This window comes from Neomonachus schauinslandi, chromosome 13 (assembly GCF_002201575.2).
Source record: "Neomonachus schauinslandi chromosome 13, ASM220157v2, whole genome shotgun sequence".
Lineage (NCBI taxonomy): Eukaryota > Metazoa > Chordata > Mammalia > Carnivora > Phocidae > Neomonachus > Neomonachus schauinslandi.
In genome coordinates, this window is record NC_058415.1 from 58,231,776 (window position 1) to 58,252,283 (window position 20,508).

The window sequence follows — 20,508 nt, forward strand, 5'->3', positions numbered from 1 at the left end:
CTGCTTCTCCCTCTGACCCTCCTCCCTCTCATGCTCTCTGTCTCTCATTCTCTCTCTCTCAAATAAATAAAATCTTTAAAAATATATATATATATAAGATGGAAGAAACAATCTAGAGACAAGAATAAATGGAGATAACTAAAGTCATGGCAGAACACAGGTGAAATAGAAGTTTGCTTTATCAGGGATATTTTAGGTGAAAATGGACCACATATTACTAGAACATCCTGAAATATCACCTACCAGGAGTGAAGCAGTTTTTCCCATGGTTTCTAAATTGAATGGACCTTTAGCAAAAATTGTGCCCAGAATAACTCATCAAACTCTACCAAAGATATAAAAAAACTGGAAGATATCCGAAGAAAATTAACAGAAGAGCTTAAAGAGAAGTTAAGTTGGTCCTGTAATTAAGGAAAATTAATTGCTGATAGGAATTAAATGTATTTATGGGAGGGATGCTGAGTAATTCTTTGAATTTCCTTAAAAGTATTTATGCCCTAAAGTCATTGGAGATTGGAAACACTTTGCCCTACTTTACCTTGGTGTAGTTTTTATGGTTTATTTCCATCTTATGATTGGTGTCGGTTTGTATAATTCCTGCTTATATATAGAAAACTAATTCTGAGATGTTATTGAACAGTCGGTTCAAGGTCACAGAGAAAGTTAAGAACTAGAGAAAGGACTGGTTTCTAGCTCAAAGTACCTAATTTAACTCATTCGCAGCTTCCTCCTCTCTATGATGTATAAGCTCCATGGAGAGCAGGGACCTTGTCTCTCTTATTTACCGTTATATATCCGGTGCCTTGAACAGGGTCTAACACAAAATAGGCACTCAGTAAACATCAGTAGAGTGAATGAGCAAAATTATAAAAGTAAAAACATCCTTCTCATAGGGTTGAATATGAAAGTCAAATAAAATGTGGCAGGAATGGGGAATTTTTACTTGTGACTTTGCATATTTTGGTAGTATATTTTATATTACATGTATTATGTTTTTTTTACATTTTTATTACTTTTATAAATTTTAAAAATTAAACTAATGTGAATGCACTTTGGAAATGGTACTGACATTATTTTAGTCATATGCAAGTTGCTTTGTAATCATCAAGTACTACAAATAAGATTGTCATATATTAACTACAATAGTATATAGAGGGACGCCTGGGTGGCTCAGGCGTTAAGCGTCTGCCTTCGGCTCAGGTCATGATCCCAGGGTCCTGGGATCGAGTCTCACATCGGTCTCCTTGCTCAGTGAGGAGCCTGCTTCTCCTTCTCCCTCTGCTGCTCCCCCTGCTTGTGCTCTCTCTTTCTCTCTCTCTCTAACAAATAAATAAAAATCTTAAAAAAAAAATAGTATATAGAAGCCTTGGAATTCATAAGCTTTTACATATAGACTACCTTGGCCTATCTTAAGGAATATAAGTGGCTTTGGGATAATTTTTCAGGGAGAAACTAATGAACCCTAAGTCTGTAAAGCTTCTTAAATCTGAGGACCATGTCACAATTTTACCTCCTGTGGTTGAAATATAAATGTAGGAGAATCTATCTTTGTGGAGGCAAAACCATATGCCTTACCTTACTTTACATAAAGGTAAAAGAGAGATCAGAAATATAGAAGAAATAACTGTGCCAAGAATAAGGATGTACAGGGCGCCTGGGTGGCTCAGTTGGTTAAGCGACTGCCTTCGGCTCAGGTCACGATCCTGGAGTCCCGGGATCGAGTCCCACATCGGGCTCCCTGCTCGGCGGGGAGCCTGCTTCTCCCTCTGACCCTCCCCCCTCTCATGTGCTCTCTCACTCTCTCTCTCTCAAATAAATAAAATCTTTAAAAAAAAAAAAGAATAAGGATGTACAAATACCGAAATTAAACATTACATTTAGCACAGAGCTTTGTAGCAATCATGGGGAAATGGAAAGAGATGGATGATAAAAGAAGGCTAACATTTTCATGGAAGAGTTCACTGTTTATGGCTGTAAATTCTAGGAGATAAATTTTAGTCTTTTGGTTTTCGTAATTTTTTTCTTACTTATATTCTAAAATATAGTTCATAGAATTTGAGTTTTATGCAAATCAAATTATTTATTCATTTGGCTCATCTGTGTTTCTGCATTTGTGCCTTTATTTCAGAGAACTGTGCACTAAACTTTACAGCATGAGCTGGGGCAATACACAGAGTTGGCAAGAGTTTGATCGTTTTTGTGAATATAATCCAGTGGAAGTGTCCATGTTGACCTGTTTAGCAGATGTTCGGGAACCTTGCCAGTTGGGCTGTAGAAATCTTACTTACTGTACTAATTTTAACAACAGGTAAGAGAAAACTATTGTACATGGAATGGAAGTATTTTATCATTTTCTTGTTTTTAAATAAGTGAATAACTCTGATTTTTACTCTGATGCTAAGTTAAAAGGAAGTAGTATTTTTTTTATTATTTCATCTTTAAATACTATAACTCATCCGGTAAATCACCTCTGGGAAAGGAAGCACTATAACAAAGTCCCTTCTAGACTAGAGATACTTAAAGCATCTAGAATTCAAAGAATCTTTTCTGCCTTCAGCCTACCATTCTTCCCCTCTTCCTTCTATTACACAACCAGTGGAAACAGTTCATTGCAGAATAAATCACTGTGAACAATTTGGCCGTCCAAATGCTCTCTTTTGAACAGTTTACTTCGAAGTTTACTTCAACCAGTCTGAAGTTCCCACTCAGCAAGTTCGCTATTTCATACAAAAATACTGTCTTACTTTACTTATTTGTATTTTCTTGAGATATCAAGTATGGTCAGAAAAACAAGGGCCTGGGGCGCCTGGGTGGCTCAGTCGTTAAGCGTCTGCCTTCGGCTCAGGTCATGGTCCCAGGGTCCTGGGATCGAGCCCCGCATCGGGCTCCCTGCTCCCCGGGAAGCCTGCTTCTCCCTCTCCCACTCCCCCTGTTTGTGTTCCCTCTCTCGCTGTATCTCTTTCTGTCAAATAAATAAAAGTCTTTAAAAAAAAAAAAGAAAGAAAAACAAGGGCCCAAAACTGAATGGCTGAACAAACAGTGAAGAAAACAAAAGGGCATCCAGAAGCTTAGAGAACACCATATCAGAGAAGGCAGAGAGAGAGTTTCTAAGCAAGAGGGGGCCAGTTTTGTGAGCTGGCCTGGATCCTGGAGATCAAGGGGGCAAAGAGGGAAAGAATCATTCAGTTGGGTCAGACAGAAGTTCAAACGAACATAATCCTATTCTTTAAAAAGTATTCAGAATATTTTTTAAAAAGGTATTCAGAATATTATTTCGAGTAAGAAAATTGAGATATCTTTACAGCTGGTAATAGAGTGTTAGCCGATAAGGACATGGTTTAGAGATTGAGTAAATTTGAAATCTATGAAATGTTTGAAGTTAAACTTGGACTCATAGTCTGGCTTCTGGGGATAGTGGAGTAGTTTGTAGCAAACTAATACTTCTGCAAGTACCAATTATGAACTCTGTACAAAATATTTTTTAAAAAGTATTGTTTTAAGGTGTTAGAGTGGCCAAAAGCAGGAGGGGCTGTATCTCATGAAACATAGAAACCACACTGCACGAGGGCCGCATTTATCCAGTTTTTCCTTCATGGGCACCCTCAGCCCCCTTGCATGGCATAAAGAATTCAAGCAAAAAGCAGCAGTCTTGGGCTGAGGAGTTAGAGATCAGAGTTTAGGGCTGCCAGAGTGGCTAGATGCAGGAGTAGAAAACCCGGGAAAGGTGGGAACCACAGAAGGAGATGCCCCCAAATCTGCAAACAAACTCCCGGTAAATCCTTAAATTTAACAAAGTGACAGTATACAAGGTTAACATTAAAAAGCTGATTGTATTTCTGTATGTTGCAACAAACAATGGGAAAATGAAATTTATTTTAAAAATACAAATTTACAGGGCGCCTGGGTGGCTCAGTTGGTTGGGCGACTGCCTTCGGCTCAGGTCATGATCCTGGAGTTCCGGGATCGAGTCCCGCATCGGGCTCCCTGCTCAGCGGGGAGTCTGCTTCTCCCTCTGACCCTCCCCCCTCTCATGCTCTCTTTCTCTATCTCATTCTCTCTCAAATAAATAAATAAAATCTTTAAAAAAAAAAAAAAAAATACAAATTTACACAATTGCATCAAAAAACATGAGATACTTAGGGTAAATTTAACAAAAGAGGTGCAAGAACTATACATTGAGAACCAGAAAACTTTGCAGAGAGAAATTAAAGACAGTGAATAAACAGAGAGAGGTACTGTGTTCATGGATTAGAAGACTCAATATTGTTAAAATGTTAATTCTCCTGAGACTGATCTCTAGATTCAGCGCAATCCCAATCAAAATCCCAATAGGCTTTTTAAAATAGAAATTGCCAGGGCGCCTGGGTGGCTCAGTTGGTTAAGTGACTGCCTTCGGCTCAGGTCATGATCCTGGAGTCCCGGGATCGAGTCCCGCATCGGGCTCCCTGCTCGGCGGGGAGTCTGCTTCGCCCTCTGCCCCTCCCCCCTCTCATGCTCTCTGTCTCTCATTCTCTCTGTCTCAAATAAATAAATAAAATCTTTAAAATAGAAATTGCCAGACTAACTCTGAAATTCAAATGAAAATACAAAGGACCTAGGATAGCTAAAATCATTTTTTTTTAAAATAACAAATTTGGAGAACTTACAGTACCTGATTTCAAGACTTGTTATAAAGCAACACAAATTAGGGGCACCTGGGGTGGCTCAGTCAGTTAAGCGTCATGATCCCAGGGTGCTGTGATTGAGCCCCAGGTTGGGCTACGTGCTCAGCACGGAGTCTGCTTGATATTCTCTCTCCCTCTCTGCCTCCTGCCTGTTCTCTCTCTCAATAAATAAATAAATAAAATAAAATTAATTGAAGATGGGTCATAGAACAAAACATAAAAGCTGAAAATAGAAAGCTTCTAGAAGAAAACTTAGGAGAATATCTTGACAAACCTGGTGTAGACAAAGATTTTGTAGACAGGAGACAAAATGCACTAATTATAAAAGAAAAAAAATAATGAGTTAGGGTTCAACAGTAAACACTCACCGAAAGACACCATATAAGATTTGAAAAGGCAGGCCACAGTTTGAGAGAAAATATTCAGTATATCACATGTGCACACTTACAGTCACACACACATTTGACAAAGGACTTGTAACCAAAATATATAAATAACTCCAATAACCTCATAATAAAAAGTCAAACAACCCTTGGGGCACTTGGGTGGCTTAGTCGGTTAAGCGTCTGCCTTCAGCTCAGGTCATGATCCCAGGGTCCTGGGGTCGAGTCCTGAGTCAGGCTCCTTGCTGAGCAGGGAACCTGCTTCTCCCTCTCCCTCTGCCTGCTTGTACTCTCTCTTTCTCTGTCAAATAAAACCTTAAAAAAAAAAAAAAAAAAAAAGTCAAACAACCCAATTTAAAAAAAAATAGGCAAAAACTTTCAAGGGTCTTTCACCAAAGAAGACATCAAAATAGCCACCATGCATTCAAAGCTGATATCCTTTGATGCATTATATGTACTTTCTTTAAGAAAATCAGATTTTCCTACTGCATTAGTATGTCAGGATCTTACCTATTACTTCTCTCTAGAAAATAATTGCCTCTTGATTCTTTCTGGCCTTTTTTCTTTTCAGGCCAACAGAACTTTTCAGGAGTTGTAATGCTCAGTCAGATCAAGGAGCCATGAATGACATGAAGCTGTGGGAGAAAGGAAGCATAAAGATGCCATTTATCAACATACCTGTTCTTGACATTAAGAAGTGCCAGCCAGAAATGTGGAAAGCGGTAGCTTGTTCACTGCAGATTAAACCTTGTCATAGTAAATCCCGGGGAAGTATTATTTGCAAGTAAGTTTCTTTCCTCGTAATGACTCTCCAGTCTTGGTTCAGACCATGATCTGAACCACAGCCTATCTTTAGAGTTTTCTCTCCCACCACTTCTCTTTGCCCATCCTCCCCACATGTCAAATGCTTTCTCACTTTTTCCTCCTCTGCTTGAAATACTATTCCATCTCCACTTGCCCACTGCCTGGCTTTCTTAGCCTCTCTCAAATGCCAGTCATTCCCATGGAATCTTCACAGATCTCCCCAGCTCATAGTAATTTATCCTTCCTACAAACTTCTGTAGACCTTTATTTGAATTTCTCTTATGGAATTTAGTTCCAGAAACATTTGTCAAGTACCTTCAATACTCAACTCTATTTTTATATTTTAATTTGTGTACTTACATTCTGTTAGACTTTGTTCTCCTTGAGGAGTTTATTCCTTGTAACTTCTTTTTTTTTTTGTCTCCTCTTTCCTCTTTTTCTTCTCTTCAGGGATTAGGGTAATCCTGACACATAGTAGGTGTTCCATGCATGTTTAATGAGTGAGGGAGTTAGTGAATATAGTCATTAGGGCCTATTTCTAGTGAGCATTTTGTGAATGGTTTGCTTAGGAGATCTAGGATAAAGTAAAGATGAAAGCTGCTGTCCTGGGTGAAACCAAAAGCATTAGCCATGTAGTAATCTATGCCAGCTGATCTTCAAGCATCTATTTTTCCAAAAACTTTTCTAAAAACCAAGTCAATATCCAGCCCCTAAGTTGGTGTGTGTCTTGGTGCTGCTGGACACTTGATGACTGATTGCAGATTATTTCAACCTTAAACAGGGTCCAGATCTATTCTCTGGCATGACTTGGCCATGACTTGAGTAAGGGGAAAGATGAGGAGTAACTTGGGTGGCAAGAGGCAACCAGTGGGAAATTTATAGACTCATAGCACAAAAATTTATAGAAAAGGAATCAAATACCTTTTGAAGACTGAGAAAATTTTAAAGTAGTGTACTTTCCAGTTGTTATGGGCCAAACACCTTACTGTTGATAACTAAAAAGATATTTAAAAAGAGAAGGGGACAGAGGGAGGAAGAAGCAAGTAAGCATAAGGTCCTGAAAGAAAAGATGTATGATTTTGCAAAGAGCAAATCAGACTAGCCTGGTTTAATTTCCTTTCAAAGACTGGGACAAGCCACACTGATGGTAATAACAGTACGAGTATAAAATTTGAGCAAGGCCTTTGATCTCTGATAAGAGAAAAGGATGCTTTGCTAGTATAATACATTACTTACTACTATGCAACCTGAGGTCTTCTATGACTCCTGTTTTCTTTTGCCATTACTCTGACCTAACCAGTTGTAAAATATTGTTATGAAAACTCACCTTCTAGAAGGCTTCAGAAACAGGATTGATATTGACTAGACAACATGAGGAGGTTCCTTATTAACTCTAAATTTGTATTTTTCTTCTTAAGATCAGATTGTGTGGAGATTCTCAAGAAATGTGGGGACCAGAACAAATTCCCGGAAGACCACACAGCTGAAAGTATTTGTGAGCTTCTGTCACCTACAGATGACCTAGAGAATTGTATACCTTTGGATACATACCTAAGTAAGTACTTTGTTTTTTTAGATTTCAAATATTTCTCCCTTTCATCTCTGCCCTTCATGTTTGCTTTGGATGAACATCTATCTGTTGAGAATGTGTGGTTTAATTATACTATCTCAATTGCAGACTCTTATCTTATTCGCTTGGTCTTTTTGGCGCTGGAAAGAATTGTCATCTTAAAATATGTAAGCCCAAGTCGGGCGCCTGGGTGGCTCAGATGGTTAAGCGTCTGCCTTCGGCTCAGGTCATGATCTCAGGGTCCTGGGATCGAGTCCCGCATTGGGCTTCCTGCTCCTTGGGAGCCTGCTTCTCCCTCTGCCTCTCTCTCTCTCTCTCTCTCTGTCTCTCATGAATAAATAAATAAAATCTTTAAAAAAAAAAATATGTAAGCCCAAGTGACTATCTTATCAGTCTGAGGAAGTGATGAACTATTGTCAATCAGGAATTCTAAGCAGTGAATCTGGGGCAAACATCTTAGATAATAGCCCCATATCATTGCTATCCCCTTGCCATGATTTGACCAGGAAGTGGAATTTCCCCAGGGAATCTTCAGCTTTTTGTCCTGGGAATATTAGTGTACCTGAGCCAGGAATTGGCTTAGGCTGACCCACCAAATAGGGAGTAAGGAATGACGGTCTGGGTTAGTACATGAAAATGGAACTTTTGCCTCTGCCAAAGGATTCCTGCCAAGAGCTAGAAGAATAAGTTGCTATCTCATTGAGGGATCCTGGAGCTGAGTTTCTCAGCAGGAGGTGACCCCGTGTGGTGGAAACCAGTGAGATGACGAGTAGAACTCATACACACGGAGTACTGTAGTTAGGGTAGGTGCAAGTGTCTGTGCTGCCGCCAGGGGGCGTTAGTGCACCGAGCTGGCTGGAAAGGCAGACTGTGAATTCAGCTCCTACTTGCTTTGTTTTCCTGTGTCAGATAGGACTAAGTTCTACTGCAAATAACAGAACAACAGGGAAAAGTAAAGGAAAGCCCAGAAATAAACAGTCCAGGGCTATTATAGTGGTTCCACCATCCAGAGTCCAGGCTCCTTTTTTTTTCTGCACTGTCCTTAGTGCTTGGCTTCCATCATCAAGGTTACTTGAGGTACTTTATTATCACAACATGCCTCCTGGAATTCTAGCCACAATATTCTAGTGTAAGGGGAAACCACCCTAGCTGTAAGGGAAACTGAGAAAGATGATCTTTTTAGCTGTGGGCCCATTGTCACGCTATTATTAGTAAGCAGGAAGAAAAGAGTGAATGCTAGATTTGCAGCTAGTGATATCAGGCACATTTTCTTAAGGCCAACAAACTGTGTCCATCAGCCTTTATGACCAGTATAGTGAAAAAAAAAAGCATTAGACTCAGTATAGGCCTCTGTGACTTTGGACAGATCACCTCTTTGCAGCCTCAGCTTCCCTGTTTATAAAAGGATTGGGCTAGATGAGATGAGCTCCAAGAACACTTACACCTTTATTAGCCCTACAGTCTGAGTCTGGCCTAAACTCAAGTAAGCAAAGCTAATGTAGTCACAAGCCTAGACTCTATTAGAGCAGTGAAATATATGTGTAGAAGGAAAAAAAGTTAAAGAAATGTTTTTGTTTGAATTTTAATACTCTCTTTAAATATCACATATACTTTATTTTTTTTATTTTTTAAGATTTTATTTACTTATTTGACAGAGAGAGACACAGAGAGAGAGGGAACACAAGCAGGGGGAGTGGGAGAGGGAGAAGCAGGCTTCCCACGGAGCAGAGAGCCTGACGTGGGGCTCGATCCCAGGACCCCGGGATCATGACCCGAGCCGAAGGCAGACGCTTAACGACTGAGCCACCCAGGCGCCCCACACATATACTTTATATTAAGTGAGACTCTGTCATGGTCATTATTTCACAAGTTGACAAATACAATCATGGTACAGGACCCATCTTACCATAGTGAATTATTATAGTTTATGGTAAAATGTGCCAAGTTATTCCTCTTAGGCATAAGCACGTGTTTGACCACCCTACCATCCCTTTATACTACTTATTACTTATCATTAGGTGACTTTTTTATTTATACACACAGAGACACACATGCACACACATACCCCTGGTCTATTTATTTTTATTTATTTATTTATTTTATTCTTATGTTAATCCCCATACATTATATCATTTGTTTTAGATGTAGTGTTCCATGATTCATTGTTTGTGCATAACACCCAGTGCTCCATGCAGAATGTGCCCTCCTCAATACCCACCACCGGGCTAACCCATCCTCCCACCCCCCTCCCCTCTAGAACCCTCAGTTTGTTTTTCAGAGTCCACCGTCTCTCATGGTTCGTCTACCCCTCCGATTTCCCCCGCTTCATTCTTCCCCTCCTGCTACCTTCTTCTTCTTCTTCTTCTTTTTTTTCCCCCGGTCTATTTATTGTCTATTTCCCAAATAAAATGTAACTTCTACATTAGGGATTTGTCAGTTTTATTCACTACTGTATCTCCAGTGCTCAGAACCTTGTCTAGCGTATCGTAGGTACCCAGTAATAAACAAGTGAATGAATGTATGTATGTGTATGCTAAATTCACAAATGATCAGAGCATCTGTGTGTTTTAATAGTTTACTAGAATCAGGCCTCACTTTCTGGTCATGAGCTCTCCATTTATTCTAGCCATAATTAATTCAGATAATTTACAGATCTCTCTTACCTTTTTGGGTTGGTTAAACTGATCTGTGTTTGGTTTTTCAGGGCCAAGTACTTTGGGTAACATTGTAGAAGAGGTCACTCATCCCTGTAACCCAAATCCTTGCCCTGCTAATGAGCTCTGTGAGGTAAACCGGAAGGGGTGTCCGTCTGGAGATCCCTGCCTTCCATTCTCTTGTGTGCAAGGTAAGAGGTAGATGGGTGTGGGTGTGGGGTGAGGGGTTGGATTTGTGTTTCTGTATAGGGATTATCTTTGGAGTGAGCTCACAATGGACTTTATTTTCTAAGTTATGTTTTTCTGTAACATTTGAGGTTTTCCCAATAAACCTATGTTAGTTATATAGGCAGGAGAAAACAAAGACAAATGTAATTTTCAATTATCATTTAGATTGTAAACGGATTCTCATAAAGAGAATTACAGGATTACAGAATTACTCTCATAAAGAGTTACAGGGTTCTTAACAACAAAAGAAAAGAAAACCTTGAGCCTGTTTTTTGTACATTCTCTTCCATGTTGTGATGTTTAAGAAAGTGTACTGCACATTGTTCATGTTTTTTTTCTTTTCTTTCCTTTAGTTATATGGAGAAAAGTCATAGTGGGATGTGCAATTATCTCCATGAGCTTAATGTTTTATTGGGATGCATATGATTTTAAGACTGATTTTTTTTTTTTTTTAAGATTTTATTTATTTATTTGACAGAGGGAGACACAGCGAGAGAGGGAACACAAGCAGGGGGAGTGGGAGAGGGAGCAGCAGACTTCCTGCTGAGCAGGGAGTCCGATGCGGGGCTTGATCCCAGGACCCTGGGATCATGACCTGAGCCGAAGGCAGACGCTTAATGACTGAGCCACCCAGGCGCCCCTGATTTTTTTTTTTTTTAATGCAGGAGGCCTCTTGAATAAGAAGTGTTCATCCCAGTGAATTTTGATAGTCTTTATCTCTTCTGTTGTACAGTGTGGCAACATTTTGCTTCTTTTTATCTACTTCCCAATTGAAAATGTTTCTTTGTCATGTTAAAATCACCATGTAAAAATATCTGTGAAGTAAAAAGGAATAGAAGATTAAATTAAATAAGCATGATGTCTCAAAGGATCATCTATAATATTTGTGTAATACCAGAATATATCAACTATAGAGTCAATGCAAATCTTAAAATTGGAAATGAATGGGTTTTCCTTAAGCGCAATCAAGTGTTCAACTTTTCTTTGAATTTACAATATGCTTGTATTCCATCACTAAAAGTTTTCCTGATCAAGAGTATTCTAAAAAACATTGGGCGCCTGGGTGGCTCAGTCGTTACACGTCTGCCTTCGGCTCAGTTCATGATCCCAGTGTGCTGGGATCGGGCCCCGCATCAGGCTCCCTGCTCAGTGGGGAGCCTGCTTCTCCCTCTCCCACTCCTCCTGCTTGTGTTCCCTCTCTCGCTGTGTCTCTCTCTGTCAAAAAAATAAATCTTTTAAAAATAAATAAAAAATATTGTCAGTTTCCATAGTCCATTTTTTAAATATCTGTGATTTTTTAATATCCTTGATAAGCCCAAAGCAATAAAAAAAATATATCTTACAGCATTTTTGTACTGAACTATAGCTAACTTTGGGGTATAGGTCTATAATCACCACTATCTCACAGAACATGGAATTTTTCATTTGAGAGGATATGTTTTGGTCAGTGAACCAAATCAATTCTTTAGCTGAGTGAAAGTTCTATCACATAATTTTTAGTAGCCACAGAGTACCTATGAGACTTATGTAAAATATATCTAATGTCATAAAACAATGTCATAGAACAATACCATTTCTCTCAGCTTATTTTTGTTTGTACAGGTTGCAAATTGGGAGAAGCCTCTGATTTCATCGTCCGCCAAGGGACACTAATCCAGGTGCCATCATCTGCTGGGGAAGTTGGTTGTTACAAAATTTGCTCATGTGGACAAAGTGGACTCTTGGAAAACTGTATGGAGATGCACTGTATAGATCTTCAGAAGTCCTGCATTGTCGGAGGAAAAAGAAAAAGTGAGTCTTGAGCTGTATTTATTTGCTTTTTGTTTTTAATATGAGATTAGTTATCTTAACTTTGTAGGAAGAACATTGGATAGATTACCACCAAAGAGTAAGGTCTACGAATCAGATCCTCCAGGGCAGTATTTTCCAAACTGTACTCTACAGGACACTGGGACTTCTAAGGAACCCTCTTAGGAGCCTCCTCAAGAAGGGACTAATAGCTAATAACAATTAATTAATACTTACTGAATTTTTAATTGTGTGCCAAGCACTATGCTAAGTCTTGGCCTGTATTATCTCATGTGAGCCTCCCAGTTGTTCTTTGAATTCAGTATTGTTGTGAGGAAGCTGATGCTCAGACAGGTCACCCAGCTAGTAAGTGACCAAAGCAGAATTCAGTCCCAGGCCTATCTGACTCCAAAGCCCTTGCCCTCCACAGGCAAGGACACAGGTATGCTCCTTCCCATCCCTTCCTCCACTATGTCTCTTTACCAGAAGTAAAAGACAGAGTTTGACATTGTGGAAAGCGAACTGGAGGGTGGGAACTACACTGTTGACTAGGCGTTGGGATAGAGCACATGAAGACCTGCCACCCTTTGATGCCCTCTCTACAAGTCTCAGGGTCTTGCTTTTTCACTGCATCCTTAGCCGTGTTTTGCTTATAGCCCTAACAACCATTCATGTCAATATACGACCTCAAAAATTGTGGAAAAAAAATATACTACCTTTGAGAATGTACTCCCCGACAGCTGTTCACTCTGCTACCCTCACCCCTACATCACCCTACCTATCGACCAGGATAGTTCAGCTTTCATATGCCTCTTGGTGTACTCTTCTGTGTGAGATCTTATTTGAAAGAAGGGTGCTTTTGGCTAGAAAGAGCCTACAAGTGTCTGCCCTAGAACAAGTCAGGTATTCATTTTTTTTTTAAGATTTTATTTATTTATTTAAAAGAGAATGGGAGCATGAGCAGCAGGGAGGGCAGAGGGAGAGGGAGAAGCAGACTCTCCACTGAGCAGGGAGCCAACTCAGGGCTCGATCCCAGGACCCTGGGATCATGACCTGAGCCCAAAGGCAGACGCTTAACTGACTGAGCCACCCAGGCGCCCCTAGGTATTCATTTTTTAATCCATATTCTACTTAGCCAAAATGTAAGATAGGTACCTTGTATCACAAAATATCTGAGGATAAACAAATTCATTCCTTCCATAGACTTCCACTGATTAAATGCCTACTCTTTACAGAAGAACATACTAGTGCCTTGTGGGGCTAAAACTGGGATGAGGGATTGAGATCATGCTGTACGTGATCAGATGGGGGAGAATTAGAGCTACAAAAGGAAGAGACCAAGCGCTCTTCAAGGACCTAGTCATTCCTGCCAGGGTATCAGGGGAGTCTTCAGTTCAAAGATGGCATCAGGGCTGATTCTGAAGAGATGACTGAAGTTCCAGAGGAGGAGAGGAGCGTGTGAGGCAAGAGGGGCAGCCAGGAACATTCTCAGAAATTAGGGAGCAGTCTGGTGACACTAGCATGATGTGGGTTTGGGGAGAATTTGGAGAGAAATGGTGGGAGGTAAGTATGAAAACATAAATACTACAGATTTAACCTCTCAGTTTGTATATTCAGAAGTCGTCTTTCAAGAATTTCTGTTTTAAGACTTTTTTCTTTTTTTTTTTAAAGATTTTATTTATTTATTCATGAGAGACAGAGAGAGAGAGAGGCAGAGGGAGAAGCAGGCTCCCAAGGAGCAGGGAGCCCGATGCGGGACTCGATCCCAGGACCCTGGGATCATGACCTGAGCCGAAGGCAGACGCTTAACCATCTGAGCCACCCAGGCGCCCTGTTTTAAAACTTTTTAAACGATTATATTTTTAATGTATGATTTACTTATAAATGCATGAAATGGATCAACATCTTGTTTCTCCTTTTCTTAGGTCACGGGACATCCTTTAATATTGACTGCAATATCTGTTCTTGTTTTGCTGGCAATTTGGTGTGTTCTACCCGCCTGTGCCTCAGTGAGCACAGTTCAGAAGATGACCGTCGCACCTTCACAGGTAACCAAGGCCACCCAGAACCTGTCCTTAGCGGCCATCATCCCTTTGTACCCATTTCCCATCAAGGCAGCCTCACTGGTCTTGCCATAACTGCAAATGTACACAGTAAAATAAATACATAATCTGAGAACAGGATACTTGCCCTCTCTGGATCTGTTTCTTCTTCTGTGAATTGAAGGCATTGAACTAAATGGTTTCCTAGGACCCTTCCAGCACCAATATTCTGAAATTCATGGGTTAAAAAGATCAGGGCCAAGTGATTGGGATGGTTTTGGTTAAATGGAACTTTTCTATCTGCTAAAATACCCCATCCACCCCTACCATTATGTTATAAAATGTATTTTCTAAGTTTGTTTGTGTTATAATGTTTTTCTCATCACCTTCTTCCCTGTCCTGCCTTAGCTTACTAGTTCATTAGGTAGAGACCCCTATAAGTAAAGCTATAGGTAGAAAAAGTAAATGCTGGGCGCCTGGGTGGCTCAGTTGGTTAAGCGACTGCCTTCGGCTCGGGTCGTGATCCTGGAGTCCTGGGATCGAGTTCCACATCGGGCTCCTTGCTCGGCAGGGAGTCTGCTTCTCCCTCTGCCCTTCCCCCCTCTCATGCTCTCTCTCTAATAAATAAATAAATAAATCTTAAAAAAAAAAAAAAAAAAAAACCTCTGCGAGAGGTTTTTTAAAAAAAAAAAAAAGAAAAAGTAAATGCTCCTTCCAATCTAGCGTTTAAAATCTAGAAGTTAGATGTATAAAGTCTGGCTTGGGGGATTTCTGGAATGTCAAAAGGTAATACCAAAAACAAGATAAAGACAAAGGTTGTAAACTAATCATGTAGGTTCCTTCCACTCTTCATCGCCTTAGGGAAGGGGAAGAACAAGAAGGTAACTTGGGAAATTATTGTAATTTTGAGACTTGGGCATTTCTATGAACATCTCTGAGTTGTGTTTGGACTGGGACAATATCTGAGTCCCAAGAAATGTGGTACACTTTGTGGCCAGTAAAATCTCCTTAGAGTCTGCTAGCTAAACGGTCATTACCTTACTTTATCCCAGGACATGAGGGGCTACACACCACAGGGAAAAAGGGTCCTGCTAATTGTACAGTTCATCTTCCAAATACATTTAGATGTAACTAAGTAAATAAATAAGTAGTTTTCCACAAAAATCTTTAATCTACTCTTCATCCCCAATGGTTTTATGGTTTCTCTAAGCAGAATGAATTGCTCTCATCAAAGCAGAGCAGATAAAGGATAATAATAAGGATAACAACAACAACGATGACAGTAAAGCATCAAGGTTGGTACTCAGGGTAGATAGAGGGTGGGGCGGGGTTAATCCTGTCTTCACTTCCCCAGCAGCCTGCTGTGCACTTCTTATTTCTGATTTCCTTTTTATTTCCAATGGGCTGGAGGTATAAGGTCAGTAAATCCCTTATCTATTCTCTTCCCGCCCCTCTCCATGTGTCATACTAACTCCCGGGAAAGAAGAATCAACTTGCTGCTGCAGCCACATGAAATGAAGTAAATTTAGGAGGCTACCTTTCTTCTCTTTACCCAGCACCAAGGGTATTTCAGATCTGGAGCAAAGCAGATCCCAGTAGATAGCAATAGACCATGCTGTTGCTTCTCAAGAAAAGAGCATCGCATCTCATTGGCCTTTTTGCTTCCTGAAGCATAACCCAGCAGCATAAAGCATGGGAATGTCAAGAAAGTAGTGTTCTTGATTGATTGCTTATAAACATTTTTAAGTCTCAAAATTACAGTAATTTCCCAAGTTACTTTCTCATTCTTTTGTTATTACCCTTTAACATTCCAGAAATCCCCCAAGCCAGACTTCAGACATCTAAATTCTCGATTTACACACTAGATTGGGAGGAGCATTCTTTACTTTTCCTACCTATAGCTTTGTTTATATGGGTCTCCATCCCTGGGATCAAGGTCTGAAGGCCTCAATTAGCGGGCAATAAATGGAACAAAGGAAAGCCATTATGCAGACAAACGGCTTTTCAGAGCCTTGCCACCTTTAAAAGCACTATCCGAGATTGGAGGGATGCTTTTTCCTGACTTAATTCACAATTGTTTTCACTTGGGAGCTCCATGTTAATTAGGAAATATGATGGGCAGGGGAATGTACAAGTACCCATAACTGAGTCTGTGTCCTCTCCACAGGTCTGCCCTGTAACTGTGCAGATCAGTTCGTCCCCGTGTGTGGGCAGAATGGACGCACTTACCCCAGTGCCTGCCTTGCTCGCTGTGTGGGCCTCCAAGACCATCAGTTTGAGTTTGGATCATGCATCTCAAAGGATCCATGCAATCCTAATCCCTGCCCAAAAAACCAAAGGTAAATTAAATAGCTCCTTATCTTTTTCTTTTTTAAAAAAAGTTTTTATTTTAATCACCTGGTGCTCATCGCCTATTTCACCCATCCCCCCACCCACCTCTCCTCTAGTAACCATCAGTTTGTTCTCTATAGTTGAGAGTCTATTTGTTGGTTTGTCTCTCTCTCTTTTTTGCCCCATGTTTGTCTCTTAAATTCCACATCTGAGTGAAATCATATGATATTTGTCTTTCTCCGACTTATTTCACTTAGCATTATACTCTCTAGCTCCATCTATGTTGTTGGAAATGGAAAGATTTTATTGTTTTTTATGGCTGAATAATATTCCATTGTGTATATATGTATACCACATCTTCTTTATCCATTCGTCAATTGATGGACACTGGGCTGCTTCCATATCTTGGCTATTGTAAATAATGTTGCTATAAACATAGAGGAGCACGTATCCCTTTGAATGAGTGTTTTTGTATTTTTTGAGTAAATACCCGGTAGTGCAATTGCTGGATTGTAGGGTAGTTCTATTTTTAACTTTCTGAGGAAGCTCCATACTGTTTTCCACAGTGGCTGCACCAGTTTGCATTCCCACCAACAGTGCAAGAGGGTTCCTTTTTCTCTACATCCTCGACAACACTTGTTGTTTCTTGTGTTGTTGATTATAGCCATTCTGACAGGTGTGAGGTGATATCCCATTGTAATTTTGATTTGCATTTCCCTGATGATGAGTAATGAGCATCTTTTCATGTGTGTATTGGCCATCTGTAGATCTTCTTTGGAGAAATATCTGTTCATGTCTTCTGTCTATTTTTTAACTGGATTATTTGTTTTTGGGGTGTTGAGTTTTATAAGTTCTTTATGTATTTTGGATACTAACCCTTTATCAGATATGTCATTTGCAAATATCTTCTCCCATTCTGTAGGTTGCCTTTTAGTTTTGTCGATTGTTTCCTTTGCTGTGCAGAAGCTTTTTATTTTGATGTAGTCCAAATAATTTGTTTTTGCTTTTATTTCCCTTGCCTCAGGGGACCCATCTAGAAAAAAGTTGCTACAGCCGATGTCAGAGAAATTACTGCCTGTGTTCTCTTCTAGGATTTTTATGGTTTCAGGTCTCACATTTAGGTCTTAAATCCATTTTTAATTTATTTTTGTGTATGGTGTAAAAATGTGGTCCAGTTTCTTTCTCCTGCATGTTGCTGTCCAATTTTCACAACACCATTTATTGAAGAGACTGTCTTTTTCCCATTGGATATTCTTTCCTGTGTTGTCAAAGATTAATTGACCATATAATTGTGCGCTTACTTCTAGATTTTCTATTTATTAATCTATGTGTCTATTTTTGTGCCAGTACTATATTGTTTTGATTACTACTTTGTAGTATAACTTGAAGTCTAGAATTGTGATGCTTCTAGCTCTGCTTTGCTTTTCAAGATTGTTTTGGCTATTCAGGGTCTTTTGTGGTTCCATAAACATTTTAGGATTATTTGTTCTAGTTCTGTGAAAAATGCTATTGGTATTTTGATAGGGATTACATTAAATGTGTAGATTGCTTTGGTTAATATAGACATTTTAACAGTATTTGTTCTTCCAATCCATGAGCATGGAATGTCTTCCCATTTCTTTGTGTCATCTTCAATTTCTTTCATCAGTGTTTTATAGTTTTCAGAGTACGGGTCTTTTACCTCTTTGGTTAGGTTTATTCCTAGACATTTTATTATTTTTGGTGTAATTTTAAGTGGGATTGTTTTCTTAATTCTCTTTCTGCTACTTCATTATTGGTGTATAGAAATGCAACAGATTTCTGTAGATTGATTTTGTATCTTGGAACTTTATTGATTTTGTGTATCAGTTCTAGCAGTTTGTTGGCGGAGTCTTTCTGGTCTTCCATGTATAGTGTCATGTCATCTGCAAATAGTGAAAGTCTTTCTTCCTTACTGATTTAGATGCCTTTTATTTCTTTTTGTTGTCTGATTGTTGTGGCTAGGACTTCCAATACAAGGTTGAATAAAAGTGATGAGAGCGGTCATCCTTGTCTTGTTCCTGACCTTAGGGGAAAGGCTCTCAGTTTTTCACCATTGAGGAGGATGTTGCTGTGGGTTTTTCATATACGGCCATTACTATGTTGAGTTATGTTCCCTCTAAACCTTTGTTGAGGGTTTTTCTCATGAATGGATGTTGTACTTTGTCAAATGCTTTTTCTGCATCTATTGAAATGATCATATGGTTCTTATCCTTTCTGAGTGATGTGATGCATCATTTGATTGATTTACGAATATTGAACCACCCTTGCAACTCAGGAATAAATCCCACTTAATTGTGGTGTATGATTTTTTAAATGTATTTTTGGATTCAGTTTGCTACTATTTTGTTGAGGGTTTTGCATCTATGTTCATCACAGACATTGGTCTGTAGTTCTCTTTTTTGTGGTATCTTTATCTGGTTTTGGCATTAGGGTAGTGCTGGCCTCATAGGATGAATTTAGAAGTTTTCCTTCCTTCTCTATTTTTTGGGATAGTTTGAGAAGAATAGGTATTAACTCCTCATTAAATGTTTGGTAGAATTCGCCTATGAAGCCATCTGGTCCTGAACTGTTGTTTATTGGGAGTTTTTAAATTACTGAATCAGTTTCTTTGCTGGTAATCAGTCTGTTCAAATTTTCTATTTCTTCCTGTTTCAGTTTTGGTAGGTATATGTTTTTAAGAATTTAGCCATTTCTGGGTTCTCCAATTTGTTGGCATATCGTTTTTCATAATATTCTCATAATGGTTTGTATTTCTGTGGTGTTTATTGTTATTTCTCCTCACTTGTGATTTTATTTATTTGGGTCCTTTCCCTTTCTTTCTTGGTTAAGTCTAGCTAGAAGTTTTTCAATGTAATTGATCTTTTTTTTTTTTTTTTTTAACTAGCTCCTGGTTTCATTGATCTGTTGTATTGGTTTTTGGTTTTTTGTTTATTTTAGTTTCTATATAACTTATTTCTGCTCTAATCCTTATTATTTCCTTCCTTCTGCTGGTTTAGGTGTAAGATTAGGTTGTTTATCTGAGATTTTTCCTGCTTCTTGAGGTAAGCTTGTATTGCTATAAATTTCCCTCTTAGAACCGCTTTTGCTGTGTCCCAAAGGGTTTGGACCACTGTGTTTTCATTTTCATTTGTTCCCATGTACTTTTTTATTTCTTCTTTTATTTCCTGATTGACCCATTCATTTTTAGTAGCATGTTACTGAACCCCCATGCATTTGTGGTCTTTCCAGATTTTTTCTTGTGGTTAACTTCTAGTTTCATAGCATTGGGTCAGAAAAGACGTATGGTATAACTTCAGTCTTTTTAAATTTGTTGAGGCTTGTTTTGTGGCCTGATATGTGATCTGTTCTGGAGAATGTTCCATCTGCACTGGTCCAGTGTGTCATCAAAGCCATTGTTTCCTTGTTGATTTTCTGTTTAGATGATCTGTCTATTGATTTCAGTGGGGTGTTAAAGTCCCCTACTTTGTATTATTATCAATTAGTTCCTTTATGTTTGTTTGTTATTAACTATTATATGTATTTGGGTGCTCCCAAGTTGAGTGCATAATTATAATTGTTTTATCTTCTTATTGGATTGTACCCTTTATTATTATATAGTGTATTTCTTTGTCTCTTGTTACAGTCTTTGTTTTAAAGTCTATTTTGTCCGATATAAGTATTGCTACTCTGGCTTTTGACATCCATTTGCATGATAAATGTTTCTCTATCCCCTTACTTTGAATCTACAGGTGTCTTTAGGTCTAAAATGAGTCTCTTATAGGCAGTATATAGATGGGTTGTTTTCTTATCCATTCTGTCAGCCTATGTCCTTTGATTGGAGCATTTAGTTCATTTACATGCAAAGTAATTATTGATAGATATGTACTTATTGCCATTTATTGTGGTGGTTTCTGAAGATTTCCCTGATCCTTTCTTGTCTTTCTCTCGTTAGCTGGTTTTCTTTATTGATGTATTTGGATTTCTTTCTCTTTATTCTTTGCATATTTATTAGTGGTTTTTGAATTGTGGTTACCATTAGGTTTG

General features: G+C 39.0%; 1 protein-coding gene across 1 annotated transcript in view; it reads left to right on the forward strand.

Moving 5' to 3' along the window:
• The window catches only part of RECK (reversion inducing cysteine rich protein with kazal motifs), a 75,124-nt gene that overhangs the window by 41,782 nt on the left and 12,834 nt on the right, over window positions 1–20,508 (forward strand). Inside the window, exons 10-16 of the mRNA XM_021691341.2 lie at window positions 2,129–2,308; window positions 5,619–5,831; window positions 7,270–7,406; window positions 10,126–10,266; window positions 11,906–12,094; window positions 14,017–14,139; window positions 16,301–16,472. Of these exons, the coding sequence (XP_021547016.1) occupies window positions 2,129–2,308; window positions 5,619–5,831; window positions 7,270–7,406; window positions 10,126–10,266; window positions 11,906–12,094; window positions 14,017–14,139; window positions 16,301–16,472 (1,155 nt within the window). The remainder of the gene's footprint in view (window positions 1–2,128; window positions 2,309–5,618; window positions 5,832–7,269; window positions 7,407–10,125; window positions 10,267–11,905; window positions 12,095–14,016; window positions 14,140–16,300; window positions 16,473–20,508) is intronic.